General features: G+C 41.1%; 1 protein-coding gene across 1 annotated transcript in view; it reads right to left on the reverse strand.

Moving 5' to 3' along the window:
- The window catches only part of VWA8 (von Willebrand factor A domain containing 8), a 180,487-nt gene that overhangs the window by 79,482 nt on the left and 82,387 nt on the right, over positions 1-18,618 (reverse strand). Inside the window, exons 14-16 of the mRNA XM_083168923.1 lie at positions 11,592-11,752; positions 8,410-8,523; positions 381-549 (exon numbers count right to left, since the gene is read on the reverse strand). Of these exons, the coding sequence (XP_083025049.1) occupies positions 381-549; positions 8,410-8,523; positions 11,592-11,752 (444 nt within the window). The remainder of the gene's footprint in view (positions 1-380; positions 550-8,409; positions 8,524-11,591; positions 11,753-18,618) is intronic.

Here is an 18,618-nt window from a genome sequence, read left to right on the forward strand (position 1 = left end):
CGAGCATATGGGTTAAAAGCTGGAATGGATGAGAGTAAACAAATCATCTAAGCAACCTGTTCCCCAGAACTGCAGCTCAGGGGAAGCACCCTCCAAATACATAAAATAAAGAATGAGTTGTCCAATAATAAGTGCAATCGAATGTATAAAGTACAGAAATATTTTTATTCTTCATGTCCCTGATGCTTAAGATACACCCCTCTCAGAAAATAAGAGATCAGGGCAATACATTGCTACAAAATACACAATAACACTGCAGTATAATTATCTTTCAACCTAATTAAGGTTAGATGTGTGCACATAAAGTGCTTTAAAACCCCCTTTGTCTAGTTTCTTGTGAAATTTGAGTAGGTGAAAAAAAAGTGTTAAGTATTACTTACCATCTCCATCATTATCTGACTCTCCTCTTTCCTGGTGGATGGTTTAACCTCATGATACATGAACATAGTGAGAAGCTCTGGGCCCAACCACTTTTGAGTATTACCCCCAATCACCGGTGGTTCTGCAAGGGCTACTATTCTGAAAGAGGGGTGGATGGGAAAGATGAACCTATTCAGATAAAAAAAAATGTCATAAAACAGGAGAGAGTGCAGAATTTATCTCATTCAAGAAATTGGTAAACGTGAACTTCACATTGTTAATATCCACTGTCCTTACTTTTATAAGTATTACAACACAAGGACATGCACTGAAACTGGAAGGTGAGAGGTTAAGGGGAAACTTGAGGAAAAATTACTTCACAGAAAGGGTAGTGGCAGGGCCGGTGCTAGGGTGTTCCATTCACAGCCTTGTGTGCGGGGGCAAAATCATTAGAATGATTTCTACAGCGCTCGCAGACCTAAGACACCTCTCTAGTGTCTTAGATCTGCGGCGTCCGTGTACAGGAAATGTGCCTCACAGGAGCAATTTCATGGGAATGCCCAGCATTTTTATGGGAACGTCCATGAAATGCTGATCGATTTCATGGGCACAACCCCTCATTGATGCCCTGCTAGGTGCGAAAGGGCTGCCAAATAAGCAATTCGCCATACATAAAAAAGTTTATGCGCATGCACAGCTGCTAAACGGACAGAATAACCTCCATAATGCCCCCAGTAAAACTGATGCTTACACATATAATACCCACATTAATAGTGCCACTTACACACATAAGGACCACAGTAGTAGTGCCCTTTACACACATAATGCCCACAGTTGTAGCGCCCTTTACACATAATAGCAACAGTAGTAGGGCTGCTTACACATAATGCCAATAGTATTGGTGCCGCTTACACATAATGCCCATAGTGGTAGCGCCGCTTACACATAATGCCCATAGTGGTAGCGCCGCTTACACATAATGCCCATAGTGGTAGCGCCGCTTACACATAATGCCCATAGTGGTAGCGCCGCTTACACATAATGCCCATAGTGGTAGCGCCGCTTACACATAATGCCCATAGTGGTAGCGCCGCTTACACATAATGCCCATAGTAGTAGCGCTGCTTACACACACAGTAGCGGCACTGCTTACGTACAAAATGTGAATAGTAGTTGTGCTTCTAACATAATGAAGACCATAGTAGCACCCCTTACACATAATGCCCACAGTAGCAATGCCAATTACACACATAATGCTAAAAGTAGTAGCACCAATTATACAAATAATGCCCACAAAAGAAGCGCTACTTACACAGTCCACAATATTACACACACAGTCCACAGTAGTAGGTCCAGTTATATACATAATGCCCATGGTAGTAGCGACCCCTTACACACAATGCCTAAAGTAGTAATGGCGATTATACACATAATACCCACAGCAGTAGAGCCTCATATATACATAATACACACAGTAGTAGTGCATGTCACACATAATGACCATAGTTGCCCACAATAGTAGCATGGCTTATACATAATGCCCACTGTTGCCCACAGTAGTAGCACAGGTTATGTCAACTGCATGCCCTCGAAAGATGCCAAACATCGTTCCCCAATGCGATCGCACAATGGGATTAGAATCATGCCCAAAATGTCCACATTGGGCAGAATTCAAAGAGGGGACACAGGGTCTAATTCTATGCAGGACTTAGTGGAACAATGTTATTTGTCTATCCACACTTCCTGATTGTGTTTGTACATAGTTGCAGTACAGATTTAGATGCACAGTGGAGGACATGTACTGTATGGTGAATTCCTGGATGGTGACTGGGAGGTGGCAATTAAGGCGGATGAAGATGGTCCATCTTCTGGGTGTGTTACTAGAGTGTCACTGAGCTGGTTGCAAGCTCTGGCACTTGATTGCTCTCACTGGAAGCCAAATTCAGATGAAGACTCTGCAACTCCCATGTGTCTGAGTATGTAATTTTTTAAATATTTTTATTACATATGGAGTGGAATGGTTCCTGCATTATTCAAGAGTTGCTATAGTGGGCCTTGTATTGTGTATCGGCCAGTAGAATAGTCCCAGCTTAATTAGATGGGGTGACGTAAATTAATTTAGCGCTTTGTTATAACAATTTTTAATATACAGTACTTCAACAGCTATTTATGCCACACCTACAACATGTTTTACCATGCCCAATTTTCTGTTACACCCACTGGTTAAAAAAAAAAAAAAAACTTGCATATGTCTGCCCCCATGCTGAAAGTCATCAGCTGCCTAAAACAGAAGGCAGTACCCAATTTTAATGTATTGCACATAGGCATAGCAGACAGAGAAATGGAGGTTGTGATATGATAAGGCCACAAAACCAATAATACCTACAAACAAAATATTTTCAAGTAAATACAGTTTCCCCCCCAAAAAAACAAGAACATATTGTATTTCCTACCACCTTCCATAAAAACGAGAATAATCAACAGTTTTTAGTATCTAAGGTAAATATTACTAACTAGTAAGCCCGCTCAAAGCTAATGCTTCAAAAGCTATTAGATGTAGTTTCACTTGCTGCCAGCAGATGGTAGTGTTTTGGGTACACACGGACACTAGACATATACTGTATATCAGGCATGTCCAAACTATGGCCCTCCAGCTGTTGTGAAACTACAAGCCCCATAATGCCTTGCCATAGTTTTGCTATTAGGAAATGCTAAAACTATGGCAAGGCATGCTGGGGCATGTAGTTTCACAACAGCTGGAGGGCCACAGTTTGGACATGCCTGCGTGTATATATAAGATACAGTAGGGTGAGTATTCACCCATTTTAAATATGACATGATTCACTCCCATTTTATGCATGTTTCTGTGTTTTAATTGAAAAGCCTTATAACCCTTAACTTTAAGTTGTCAGTGACATACCTCCCAACTTAGGACCAGTCGGAAGCGGGGGCGGGGCCTAATTCGGGGGCATGGCCTATACTCGGGGCTCTCCCGCGAGGCTACACAGGCCACGCCACCATTTTGCCACTATGGGGGCATGACCCAGAGGCTCTGTGAGCCTCTAGCCATGCCCCCAGCCCCCTGGCTACGGGAATAGACGCGGTGTGCATGCTCACAGCGTTTATTCCCCGCTGCTTAGCAGCCTACAGGGGGGACTCCCAACAGCCCCCCCTCACCGCGGGACACTGCCGGCCGCGGGAGGGACAGCGGGACAGGCCCTGATAATCGGGACTGTCCCGCTGTAATCGGGACTGTTGGGAGGTATGCAGTGGACTGAAGCATGGTACCTTTTAAGTACAGTATCAAATATATTTTTAATATTTAGAAGTATGTCCTCATGTTGAAGAAAATATATTTTGACATGTTGTGACATGCACATGATAACCTTTTTAAGGTTGGAAGCTCTATTTTAAATAGACAGCCAAAATGAACTTAGAAAGCTGAACAACGCAACGATTATTACAATGTAGTTTTAGGCTGAATGTGATGTGATATGCCTGTTAAAGAAAACAGGGTCACGCATTTCATTTTCACCATTCTGCAAATTTACGACAACTTTCCCAGAATGATCAAGAAAACAATTCATATGTTGTTTAGGTTGTCACACTGAGGCAAACTAATTAATAGGGATACTTTTCAAATGAGATCTGCAGGTCTACGCATCCTGCAAGGGGCAGTGTGACCTCGCAAATACCTATTTGTGGACATAGCGGAGAAATAAGGAGAAAGTAGATCCTGCACTATAACAGATACAGCAGAGCTGATCATGAGGGGGAAATTTGCTAAAGGAAATGTGTAAAAAATAGGTGTAAAAATAGGTGTATTTGTACCCAGAAATACACTTATTTTTGACATTTTCTATCCCGAAAATATGGCAATTCGTATTGATGTGCTATCAATACGAATTGCCATATTTTCGGGATAGAAAATGTCAAAAATAAGTGTATTTCTGGGTACAAATACACCTATTTTTACACCTATTTTTTACACATTTCCTTTAGTAAATTTCCCCCTGAGTGTCAAGTCAACGGATAAGTATTTCTACTTAAGTGCAAGTAAAGTAAATGAGTACAGAGATCTGTCTGGCTTGGCAAGGGGTCTAATACATTACATTTCTAGTAAGTCCATTTGTGCATAAAGAGAAATTGAAGACACAAGTAAGACAAAATGTGCATCAAACTGTAAAACAGAACTATGGCCCTTATTCAGATCTGATCGCAGTACAAATTTGTTCTCAAAATGGGCAAAACCATGTGCACTGCAGGTGGGGCAGATGTAAATGTGCAGAGAGAGTTAAATTTGGGTGGGTTGTGTTGAAACTGAAATCTAAAGTGCAGTGTAAAAATAATGCAGCCAATATTAACCCTGCACAGAAACAAAATAACTCACACAAGTCTAAAGGCCCATATACACCGGGCAACTTTGACTTGGAAGCCGCTCAGTTTTCTCATTTGAGTGGCTTTCAGCATGAAAGTCGCCCAGTGTGCACGGCCTGGCGAAGAGAGCCGGGAAAGCCGTTTATCTGTTTGTATTATCAGCAGATGAGCGGCCTTGTGGACAGCTTTCCATAACACTGCGCTATGGAAAGCTGTCCTCCCCCTGCTGCAGGTGTGCAAGGTGAACTAATAGCCTTACGGCTAAGACTATACAAGCGCCTGATAGGGTGTTTATGCCAAGCGGCTCCTGCTAGGGGGTGTCACACCCCTAAATAAGTATAGAGAAAAAAAGAGAAAAAGTGGAGCGCTATAAATTGGATCAATATGGTATTCAAAGAATATATAAGTGGTTTTATTTGCTTAATAATTATATTATTCTTTACAAATAATTGCATTTTTAAATCTTTTTGTATTTTGCTCAAATATGTCTTTATGTAATATTATTGTGTAAAATATTTTATACCCATCAAGTTAAGTGGCTTTAAATCCACATATTATTAAGCAAATAAAACCACTTATATATTCTTTGAATACCATATTGATCCAATTTATAGCGCTCCACTTTTTCTCTCCCTGCTGCAGCCCCCAGGCAGGGGGGAAATCCACTCCCCCCCCCCCCAGCGATTATAGTGATCATCGCTGTCCATACATGCTGGGCAAAAATGCTCAGTGGGTATGGACCGCAACTTTCTCTATATATGTTACATCGGCCCCACCTACAGTGCACATGGTTTTGCCCATTTTGAGAACACATTTGTACTGCAATCAGATCTGAATAAAGGCCTATGTACTGCTATGTACAGTACTAATGAAATTATGTTTTATAAAAATAAACATCAAGATCGGTAGGAGGAACTTGAATTCTGTTTTAGGAGGACAGACCCTGAAGGGTTTATTTATTAAAGTGCAGGATTTTAGAAGGGAAGATGTTTCTCATAGCTAACAATCATATTCTACATATCATTTATCTAGAAACAGGGATTCTCAAACTATTTTGCTCTGGGACCCTGTCAGACAATACAAATTATTAAAGGACCCCAAGTTACAGCAGAATGTCCTCCACACATGTGTAATTAGCAGATTGCAAATGCACGGCAGCATGGGAGGCAGTGGATGACAGGGGGAGGGGGAGGCAGAGGAAGGCAAGAAGTCTGCCTTGCGACTCCACAGATCTCTAAGCCAGTGATGGGAGGAGTCTTAAATAACAGAGAACTCAACAGATTTTTCAGATTCCTTGATGACTGAGAAATAAAAGAAATCATCAGCCTGATGGTCAGCAACATAGCATCACAACCCCATTCTGAGATGGTCATGACCCACTTTGGGATAAGGACCCGCAGTTTGAGAACCACAGATCTACCACATGGATTCTATGGGAAACATCTTCAATTCTATACACCTGCACTTTAGTAATTATACTCCTGCACGTTTGGAATAAATACCCTGCCCACTATCATTAATCCATCATCATCTTAAAGGTCACCAAGAGATCACCAGTAATGACCAGCTCCGATCTACTAATTGCTAGGTACTTTGTATCAGTAGTCAGTAGGAATGAATAGTGGCAAACAACGTGGATATATGACCTAATTCAGATGGAGGAGCCTTACCGGTCAGATACACAAGTGACACACATTTAGATGAATAACAAAACTGCAATACAAATTAACATAGAAAAAAATAGATTTCACTTTGAAGTAAAACCCCACCAAATCTAACTCTCTATGCACAAGTTTCAGAAGGAATTTGCCAGTGTGAACCAGAATAACCCTCCGCGTGCGATACCTTGACCTAGTGGATGGGGGCCTTAACAGTAAATCCTGTCTTAGCATCCCAACACTAGTTAGTGCCACAGCCGCCATGTACATTTCACATTATTTATTGCAGTCAGTTGGAGATTTATCAAATTAGAAAGATAAAGTGGAGTAGATGCCCATAGCAGCCAATCATTTTGTAAATTAATTTTACAAGTTGTGCTGGAATTTAAAAGCTGATTGGATGCTACCAGCAACTTCTTCATTTCATAGTATATCTCCTGCGACTGATGATAACACATGGGATATGGAAGAAGCTCCCAATCCTATATGTTATCACGGCTCCGACGGCTGCTTTTCGGGGATTATGCAGCAGGTGTCTATGACAGCAAGTAATTGGATATCCCACAAAAGCTAATAGAGGTAAATACATGAAAGTTATAAAATCTGCATAATTACAGAGACAGCCGGAGAAATGAGATGCTGCAATTCATCAAGTATAAATAAAGCATCATATAATCCTAAAGATAGATTGACTGTAAAGCAAGAACGGGCAATACTGTAGATAAGGATGCAGAGTAGATAAGGATGCAGAGTAGATAAGGATGCAGAGTAGATAAGGATGCAGAGTAGATAAGGATGCAGAGTAGATAAGGATGCAGAGTAGATAAGGATGCAGAGTAGATAAGGATGCAGAGTAGATAAGGATGCAGAGTATATAAGGATGCAGAGTATATAAGGATGCAGAGTAGATAAGGATGCAGAGTAGATAAGGATGCAGAGTATATAAGGATGCAGAGTATAGTAAATGCTTAGAATTGGGAAGTAATCTATATGCAGAAAGATACAGCTGAAGATCACTCTGATGTTCCTCTTCTCCAGTCAGCAAATGAGGAGCTTTAATCAGGTGTAACTTCTTAAATGAACCAGACCATGTTATATAGAGGACATTATCCGATTATATACGAATATCTCTGAGCTAATTATTCTAATACTTAAACCCAGTATGAAGCAATTCGAAATTCACTATAAACCTATATTAGAGACACGTGGATTCATGTGGTCACCAGTAGTTTTCACGTCCCATTCTCTTTCCAGCCATGCAGATAGACCATTGACAGCCAAACCAATTAAAATATGGGTAGAGAAAAAAAAGCCATACCAAATCTCTATTACCTATGATGCTTCAAAAACAAATTACAAGCATGCGCTATGCGAAACCCAGCTCTAGTCAATATCAGGCAGAGATAGTCATAGTGGGCAACAATAAATGTGCAATGAATCTGCATGATCTGCAGTTGATGTGGTGGCAACATACTGCAACATGTGCCTGGGCCCAGAATACTAGATACAGTCCTTGGTATTTTGGGCACAATTCAGACCTTCACTGTCCGTACGCAGGGCGATTGATTTGGGGGCAGTTTCTCAGCATTTTCTGTCAGTGCCCCTGGAAAATGGAGATATTCCTCGGCCGTTGGGAGGGAGGGCCGCTGATGTCATCAGCAGCCTCCTTCTCCACATGGCCTTTGCAGGGCCGAGTAAGTCTAGATCTAGGACAAAACAAGGTTTTGCCGGCCGCACTGGATAGATAATGTTATTCCTTATATATGTGTTTTTAGGAGTTATGTAAGTAAGTATAGATCTACTCTGTGCTTGCGAACAAGGGGGAAATCCATTCTATGGTGAGTGATTCCGTATGGATTTCCCCCTGCATTCGCAGCCGTGCACGTGGGTGGGATTTCACTCGTGCGAGGCTGCGCAGATCGGCCTCTACCTGCTCACTGTGCTCCGAATACTCCCAGCCCAGCGAATAGGTCTGAATCGGGCCCGTTCTCATCTATTTTATTTCTGTAATTACCTTTCTTGCAGTTCTTTATCTGAAAGTTGTAAGTCATTTTTTAATTGCAGATATCGATCACCTCTAAGTAGCCTGGTACCGTCATACAAAGTCAGCTCTCTGTCATGGATCAGCCTATGAAGACAAACAGGAAGAGAATGAAAACTTAAAATTGGGTAATTGTATAACCTATCATTGTAGGTTAAAAAAAATATATATACCATGAGTAGCTGTCATCACAATCATCTGATATTTCTATATTCTTATTAGAGTAAATAATGGTGTTCATGCGCACCATTCTTAAAGGTAGTAAGATGAAGTCCGGTTGACCCAACATCTCAGAACAAGAACAAGTAATGTCACTTCAATACCTATTGTACTAACTAAACATAAAAATCATATACTGTACATATTGCAAAAGTGGATCAACCTAACAAGGATCAGCTGTAGCCCAAATAAATTTTGGACAGTTATAGACAATCAATTTTATACAGCTATACCCAACATACTGTAAAATACATAAATGGATAAATAAAACTTTCAGTGGTCCTAAAAGGTGGACTGAAGAAAAGGCGTAATTCTGGGAGGCAATGGAGTCATCTACCGCCAGGCTCCTGCTCCCAGTGGGGCACCTCTCCTTCCCTGCAAGTTTGAATCAGCTCATTGAAAGCCGTAGCTTCTGTGGCTGACTCTCTCTCCTAGCAGGTCGATAGACGTCACAGTTGCTTTGATTTAAACATAATATGCAAAACATATAAAACAAATAAAAAACTGAATAGAAATCGATCTAAACACAATCACTGAACACGCATGCCTTGAAACAGGTGACGGAACAGCTCAAAACTCCACGTTGAATGGATAATCCTTGTGCTTTTTGGCTGAGGATAATGCGCATACATACATATATATATAAATGATGGTGTATGTGGTGGGGGGGGGCACAAATATTTATCTTGCCTCCAGGTACATTGGACAAACTTACGCCACTGCTGAAGTATTTATAACGTGTTAAAAGCCCACCTATTCTATATACCCCAAGAAGAGCACAATATATAACGATGTTCGGTACATAAAAGATACCAGCTTCAAAGTTAGAGTCGAGCTCATTGCTGTGTGGCATTCTCTCAGAGTTTCTCTGTGCTTGGGATACAGCACAGCAATAAGAAAGAAAGAACTGAAAAGGGTTTTTTTTTTATTTTATTTTTTTAAATGCCAAAACATTTCCTAAGATCTGTTACAATCAACAAAATATCACAAAATATAGTTGTCATGTACGGAACAAGTCTAGTCCACCATCATTTTGTAAATGAAACTTATACTTAATAATTCTCCTCAAATACTCTAGACCACGGGTGTCAAACACAAGGCCCGCGGGCCAAATCCGGCCCGCCAGACCTCGTCATGTGGCCCGCGCAGCCGCCGCCACCCACCCCCGCCTGGCGCCGATTACATTACTGCGGGAAGCCATCACAGTGTGAGTGTCACATCACATTCAGTGACACTCACATGACGACTCGAGACTGAGAGACATACCTAACAACGTGAGGAAGCCGGGTGACACAGTCACTCTGCCGCAACTCTCGCTGGGAGGAGGAGGGAGGCAGGACAGTGGACACAGACTTGTTAGTGTCACTGTGTGACGTGCCCAACTCCTCCCTGGCTCCTCCTGCGGGCAGCGGCTACGGCTCTGCCATGTGTGACACACGCCCGCCTGACAGCAGTGCCAGTGACACCGTGACGTGCATGCTGCGGCGGCTGCCTGTCGGACATGGACGCCGGCCCGGCGGTGAGCTGCCTCCTGCCTGTGGTGCCGTATATTTACTGTAAGTTCGGCAGTGGGGTGGGCACAGTTGTGTTGTCTCTTGTTGTCCAGACCAGTCTGTCCAGTCCAGAGTCCGTGGCCGGGCAGGCAGAGAGCCAGGCCAGCAGCACACAGCCGCAGCCTGAGCCCACAAATCTGCAGTGCGGCTGCCTGTGTCCAGGGTCATTATCATTATCATTATCTGTCCCACTGTCACCACCAGTCCAGAACTCTAGCGAGAGTCCTGCGAACCCAGAGGCCCAGGTCACCTGCTGGGCGATCTAACGTCACGTCACTGTGCCCTGTCCCAGGCCCCCAGCCAATCTCCCTGCTAGTTATTACTTACATTATTACAAAAAACAGTAATAATTGGATGCAGTGACAATAATTTATGATAATAAAGAGTGGACACATAGTCCTACAGATACAACCGGTGACCAAACTGCTGATGCGGCCCCCCGATTAATTTGAGTTTGACACCCCTGCTCTAGACTGTAAGCTCCTTGGAGCTGGGCCCTCTTCCCTCCTGTTCAGACAGCCGTCTTCTCTCGCACATTAATTACAGCTTTCTTACCCATCTACCATTATTACCCGCATCTCTTCTTGCTTCTGTTCCTTCATAATTTCTACCACTGACTACTTACCCTGGGTTACATGCAGACTGCTCCTCTGCTTCCGTACATCTCAGCTGTATTGGGTACTACGAATTATGCTGCTGATTGTTACCTGTGCTCTGTTTTTGTTCTTCAGTTACTGTAATGTTTAGTCCTGTGTACCTTGTATTGTTCTAATTATGTGCCCTATGTATGGTGCTGCGAACCAAATGTGGCGTCTTATAAATAAAATGTAAGAGAGCTATAATTTAACTTGTTAAACTATAATGAACCTTAAAAGATCAAACAGAAAACGACTTCACATGATTACAGGATTTAAGAATTATATTGTTATATATTTTCTGTTACCAAAGCTTAACATACCTTTATGTGCATAATGTTATTTCTCTACAGTAAATTGGCAGCTCAGTGGCAAATAAATATAGCCAAGAAACACGTAATAATATAATGATTTTTTGGATTAAATGTATCTGCTCCTATTGATTGTTATCTAAGCTAGGATACTTAATAAAGTAGTGGACTCTCTGCTTATATTATATATATATATCTACACATATATATACATATACATACACACACACAAATAAATATATACATAATATAACACAAGAATAAATTATATATGTATATAGGAAATGTTCACAAAATCAAGATTTCTCACATCATTTAATAGTGCCAATTTTTATGTTTTATTTCCCATATACATTATTAGCATAACAGTAGTCAGGGTAACAACATTTATATGACGTAGTTTATCTAGCATCGTCTGTTACTTAGTGGCTACTGACCTTTGCAACACAGCTAGAGTTCCTGGGTTGACTCGATGGATACCATCAAGAATTACAAGCTTCCCTTCCAAAGCAGCCATGATAAGAGGAGATAGTCTCCAGGCAGTGTCTCCGTTTGGCAGTGTGTATCTTTGCTGCAGCAAGTCCCTGGCTGTCATATCCTGCACAGGTCAATTCAAGAAAAAACAGCATTTTTGTCTTCATTGCAATGAAAAATAATAATAATAATAATAATAAAATAATAATCATAAAATAAGCATACGTAAACTCTTACCATTATTGTGCAGAATACTTTGAAACCTTCTGGTTAAAACAGGTCTTTAAAAATGAATGCTAGCCTGATAGAAGTGGCCAATGTGGGGCGGATTTATTTTGACATTTTCTATATTATATTTGATACTATTTTTAGGTAATATTAATAATTGGCCAGTAGAAAAACAATACTGTTTTTGGGCTTTGTACGATATGTCATCAACAGGTCGGCCTCATATACTCGGCATGTACAACTGGTCATGTAAAAGGAAGGTCAACAGGAATTAAAAGTTGACAGGCTCCAATGGTCGACACCACATAGGGTAAATGCCCCCACCACTCAAAAAAAAAAAACTCCTGTCCACCATTTTTTGTGTCAGTCATTTCCATGTCACCCCCTTTTCACTGCATCAACCTTTTGTACCTGTTGACCTTTTCAGGTGTCTACTATTTACATGTCAACCTATTGACTTATTATGGCTGACCCAATGACTCACTCACTTGTATTATATTTTCGGTGTTTACTATCTGGTAACAAGTTATACTTACAATGGTCCTGTTACCAATGCTACCACAATACTACACTGTGTCAGATAACCTTAGTAGCCCTGAAGAATACCTCATTTTCCTGTTGTCTTAAACACACCTGAATAAAGAGAATCCCATCTGGTAGGATTTCACTTGTTCTCAGTGCAATGTATATCACCATGAGTTGTCACGATGGTCTTGTTTTAACATTTAAAATTCAGATTTGTAGTTTCTCTTTAGCAGAAATATCATGTTACACAAGCTATTTGTATTATTTTCTATCACAGGACTTTAGTATTGGGCCTAATTTACATGTGGTTGGAGTTGTAGCACATGACTTCATTTTCGGTACTAAGTACCAATGTTCAGTACTTTTTGTATGTTTCAGAACCATTCTTTTTTTTTTTTTTAAATATGTTTTATTGAGCCTCATGTATCAACATTGTTATAAACATCAGAATTAGATATATAACAGTATTTTATGAGGATCAATTCACAATTTTCAAAATTTTCCAAAAATAGTTAACATATATTATAGGTAAGGGGAAAAAATGGTACAAAGAACATGGCATGGCAACTTCGGTAGTGGTAAAACAATAAATTGAGCAATAATTTGCCAAGAATAATTAGTAAAGCCTTAGCATTCAGATAAAAATGCAAGCCACAAAAATAGTAACAATACTAATTCGATAGTACCTAATAGATATCAACTTTGAGATATCCAAATAACTAACTAAACTAATAACAGCCCGGCTTTAGTTCCAGGCCATACACCCATCCATGGACCGATCCAGCCATCCAGCAGAGGATACATGGGAAAGAGAGAAAAGAGTAGGAACAGAATATGGAGTAAAAGTGCACATGGAGAGGGGGTCACAGGAAATATGGCGTCTAAATGGTGACAGGGGTCTTATTCTGGAGGAGTTGTAGGTTATACCATGAGGTGGACTGGAAGCATAATTGGATTGACGATTTGGTCCTAGGTGGTAAGATTTGGATATATTTATCCCAGCATTGGAATAGGGTTGCGGTCATGGATTCCTTATGAAGGGACGTCTCTAGCCAATCCATGGTAAATAGGAAGAGCAGCTTAGACGTCACGATCTCTAAGGAGGGTGCCAGGGTGTGTATCCACTGCTGCAGGATGGCTTTTCTGCCAACATCAGACAGGATCACCAGGAGTTTTCTGTCATGCTTGGGGACAGAGTATTGGTCTGCAATGTATCCAAACAACTCCCATGCCTCATTACACTGAAAAACCAGTTTCAATGAAGAGGTGGCAAAGTTGTGTAGGGTGTTCCAGAAAGCTTGTATATGTGGGCAGGACCATAAGCAGTGAAGTAGGTCAGCATCATGGGAGTGACATTTGGGGCAATCAGAAGAGTCAGCGGTGCCCATCAGGTAACATCGCTTAGGGGGGAAATAAGCCCTGTGTAAAATTTGTAAGACATCTCCTAATAGGAACTAGCTGGAATAAGTTTGAGGTTGAATAAGAATGTGTCTAAAATGGTTTCAGGCTCTAGAGTCGTGATCTGCGATGACCATTTGTGAAGTCCCTGGATATCGGAGTCGGGATCCAATTCGGGGCGTATGCATGCGTATAATGTGGATATGGAGTGTGTGCAGGTGCGGATGACGGAATCAAGGGGATTTGTGATATCTTGGGGCCGCAATTTGGTGAGTATGGATTGCAAGTAGTGTGTTGCTTGGAAGTATGCAAATTTATGGTGTGGCAACAGGTGATAACGTGAGACAGCTTTGTCAAAGGTTAACTAGGTATGTAGAGTGTTTAGTAGATGTCGTAATGACAGAATGCCATGAGAGCGCCAGGTGGTGAAAGGAGAGGTGGTTTCGCCATTCTGGAACTCCAAATTGCCGACAAGTGGTAGAGATAGGGAGCGGTAACACTGTAGGTGTAATGATTTCCTAGCACGTCTCCATGCGTTAATCGTGGAAGAGAGGAGGAGGTTATCGTATTGAGCTGACTTTAGGTGGGATGGTTTAGCGTGTAGAATATAGCTGAGGGAGAGGGGATGGGAGAGCTGGGAGTCTAAAGAAACATCCGTAAATATGTTAGTATTAGCAATCCAATCTACAGCAAAATGAAGGATACATGCCAAGTTGTAATATTTGATATTAGGTAGGTTAACTCCACCTCTCTGAGTAGTTTGCGTTAGCTTGAAAAGGCTAATTCTAGTTTTTTGGGAGTTCCAGATAAACTTGGATATCATAGCATTAAGGGAAGACAGGTCAGATTTGGTGAGTAAGACTGGGGTCATTTGTAGTATAATAGTTTAGGAAAACTAGCCATCTTAAAAAGATTACAGCGGCCTATGAAATTAAGAGGTAAATTTTGCCATAAGGTAAGTTCCATTTTAATTTTTTGGATAACTGGGGCTATGTTATGTGTATATAGGATATGTGGGTGTGGGGGAAGAATAATGCCTAAGTAAGTGATGGAAGAGGTGGCCCATTTAAAAGGGAAAGGTGTGGACCATCCGTTGCGTGCCTGACCAAAAATGGCGAGAGCTTCAGATTTGTGGAGATTGATTGAAAAGCCAGCAAAGGAGGAGAAGCTATTGATTGTATCAATAAGGAAGGGGACCTAGTGTTTAGGGTTGGAAAGGAAAAGGAGGATATCGTCCACGAATGCCACTACCAGTATCTCTCTGGTGCCTATGTTTATGCCCTGGATATGAGATGATGAAGTGATGTAGCGGAGGAGTGGTTCAAGTGCCAAATTGAAAGTAGTGGGGAGAGGGGGTATCCCTGGCGTGTCCCTCTTTCAAGGGAGAAGGTGGGAGAGGCAACATTGTTAACCAATACCTGGGCCTTAGGGTCTGGGTATATAGATGTAATGAAAGCCCTAAAGGATTCTCCAAATAGTTGACTAGCCAATATCCTGTGAAGATGAGGCCAAGCAATCCGGTCAAAGGCCTTTTCGGCATCTAAGTTAAGGAGGATATTATCATGGGTTTGATGGAGTCGGGTATGAGTTATTGTGGCAATAGCTGCACGAATGCCCACCACTGACTGTTTTCCCTTAACAAAGCCGAGCTGGGCAGATGAAATTAAATGTGGTAGACACTTCTGTAGACGGTTGGCCATTAATTTTGTTAGGATTTTAAAGTCCTGATTTAGGAGGGAGATAGGGCGATAGGAGCCGACCAGGGAGGGGTTCCTTCCAGGCTTCGGGAGGACTATAATTTTGGCTTCCTTAAAGTTAGGCGGTAGGGTTTTAGAGGTCAGGATGTGGTTGAAGAGAAGGGCCAGGATTGGGGAGATCTCAGAGCGTAGCAGTTTATAGAATTCAGTTCCGAATCCATCTGGGCCCGGACTTTTGCCGTTAGAGAGGGACTTGATAGTGGTACATACTTCTTCCTCCGTAATGGGGCTATCTAGCATATCCCTTTCCTCCTGTGAGAGTGTGGGTAAATTAGCTGTCTTCAAGAAGGAATCGCTTTCAGCTACCTTATCAGGGCCCGCTGAGTATAAGGACTTGTAGAAGTTCATCAACTCAGTACATATGTCGTTGGGGTCAGTAATGTATGTTCCCAATTGTTTAATAGTGTTTACCCACGTGCGAGAATGTGGCCCCTTTCAGAACCATTCTTAACATGACCAGTAAGGGTTCTGCCTCACTGGATGCACATCATGGAAGCATGTTGCTTTTGTTATGGATGATTGCCAAGGCCAGCGTTTCCACCAGAAGACCGACGCTTCCTGACATCTTTGTAGGAACTGCGGGGGCCGACTTGCACAAAATCATTGGTCACGCAATCAGCCAGCGGTGGCACAGATGATCCAATGCTTCATCCAAGGACGCAGCATGGCTCATTGATGCAAGCAGGAAGTGACTATATCAGATGTCTTCATCACTGCTGCTTCCATATAAGCAGCAGTGATTACACCTCTAACCCCACCTGGCCCATTGTGTGGTGGAATTGATTTCTAGAATGGATCAGGTCTATAATCATATAGTAATCTTACATTTTATTTTGCCCCATATTATGTTTGATTAAGACTTGCCTCCAAGCTTCACAAAATGGAATGGCCACCATTCAGCTTTGAACAGGTAACGTCCACCACTTAAAATAACCAATGAGTAGAGTATTTAATCGTCTTTTCAGTAGAAGTTATGTGAAGGTTCACAAAGGAGTGAATAAAATGCCATTAAACACAACACAAAACAAAGTTGCCAAGAGAGCAAATAGTCTGCGGCAAAAATTTCCTTATACTGTATGTAGCAAAATAGCACTAAAAAAACAGCTTATTCACCACAGGAATTTTAATTACATGGTAACGGTTTGAAATCTGCAAAATAATGTTCTAAAATATTTCTGTACGGTTCTTAACATCAAAATATTTCTGCAATGTTTAAATGTATAAACTGCAGCAGAAAAACACTTGAATTTGTTACTCAGTGACTGGGTTTTCTTATTAGCAAGAAAACATTATGTTCCTTAAACAGCTTGATCCTATATCTAAACACCCCCCTTGGAGGAGGCAAATTATCTCCAGTTAATTGATTAAATGCATTTCAGCTATTCCTGCCACCCTTCTATTATGCCCTTTGAATCAAAGATCACGACCTTAACCATCTATTTTTGCCTCATTATGGTACATTACGAAGCTTATTTTAGAAGGTAGAAACACTTTCACGCAGAGATGTGTTATGTCTCTGAGTGCTGGGTTTTAATGAGCTTGTTTTCCTGGGTTCCGTACAATAGTTCAGTGACCCCCCGCCTTCTATACAACAGAGAATTTTATTCTTTGTATTGCTTTTGAGGAAGTGTAAAAGAAAAGTCCCTTATATTTATTTTTAAGCAATTCTATATTTCTTAAACCACGCACATGTTCCCCTTGTTAAACTCACATTCTAGTACTCAGAAACATGAAGAATTGACAGTGTGATTACATATTTGTGGCTGGATGAAAAATATGTCAATTAGTCCCACTAAACATCACAAAACAGCCGGTAAGAGTTTAGAAACTTAAAAACAAAAACACATCACACAGAAGGCAAAGCTACAAGACTCCCACCAGTTAACAAAAACACAAAGCATAGTAAGTTTTAATTAATGTTATTGAATGTACTTTTTAGAGGAAAAACAGGTTGGGTATCCCTCATCCAAATATTCCAGAAAGTGAAAAAAAACAATCTGCTAAAAGCACTACTGGGGACATTTGTAACAGCACTACTGAGGACATGATATGTAACTGGCACTATACATCTGCAAGAAAATGATTGACTGGCATTTAAATTCAGTATCTGAGATAGTACACAAACTTTGTTTCATGTTTTGAAACCTTGTTTTATGCACAAATAAAATATATTTGTGTGTGTATTTCATGTGTTTGATGTGTTTGTACAACATAAAGGCAAGATACCTCAAGATACATCATTGAAATATAAAAATATTCCAAAATACAGAATAATACGTTATCCAAAATTCTTCTGGCCCTGGTCAAAAAAGTTAATTTATGTTCTTTATGTTTATTCCTCCTGGAACTGTAGTATGCAAGCAGTTATCTCCCCACTTTGTAGTTATCCTGATAGGCCATCATGTTGGTATCTGGCAGGAGGCAGAGAAGAACCAGGAGCTGATAGACGTCTGGGTGAAGAGCCCATTCACCCAAATGAAAGTCATGATGGCTTATAAATTTAACTTCCAAATTTGGACCATGGAGATGTAGATTGCCAAAAGAGTAGGAAGACGATGCTCCTCCCACTAAAGACTGCGACTTACCTGTTCATGGTACAACAACTGAGTGCCATCCTGTCATAATCTGAATGCAATTTGACTGACTGATCAGATTTCCAGAATACTGATGAAGTAGCCAACTCTTTTGAGCCATCCACCAGCCATGAAAAGTCTGATCACCACTCCCACCCCTGGAGTCGGTGGTGAGCAGGACCCAGTCTGGATACAAAAAAGAGCAGCCCTTGTCCAGGTGGAGCCAACATTAAGTGATTAACCTTTCATCTGTGAATTGAGATGCGGATAATACTTGTTCCACCTAGCCAGAATTTCCATTTGTAAAGGACAGAAATGAAACTGGGAGCATTACACCGTGTTGAAGGTAAAAATTAGCGAGTCCAGGGCCTCAATGCAAGAGTAGATCAAGACTTGCACCATAAAATATATGGATTTTTGTCTTTAAGGACCAATGTTTGCTCATGGGAAGGAATACATGTTAGACTCTAGAATCCGGCAAGGCACCCAAATATTGTATCTCCTGAGCT

Source organism: Crinia signifera, chromosome 2 (genome assembly GCF_055691185.1).
Source record: "Crinia signifera chromosome 2, ASM5569118v1, whole genome shotgun sequence".
Taxonomy (NCBI): domain Eukaryota; kingdom Metazoa; phylum Chordata; class Amphibia; order Anura; family Myobatrachidae; genus Crinia; species Crinia signifera.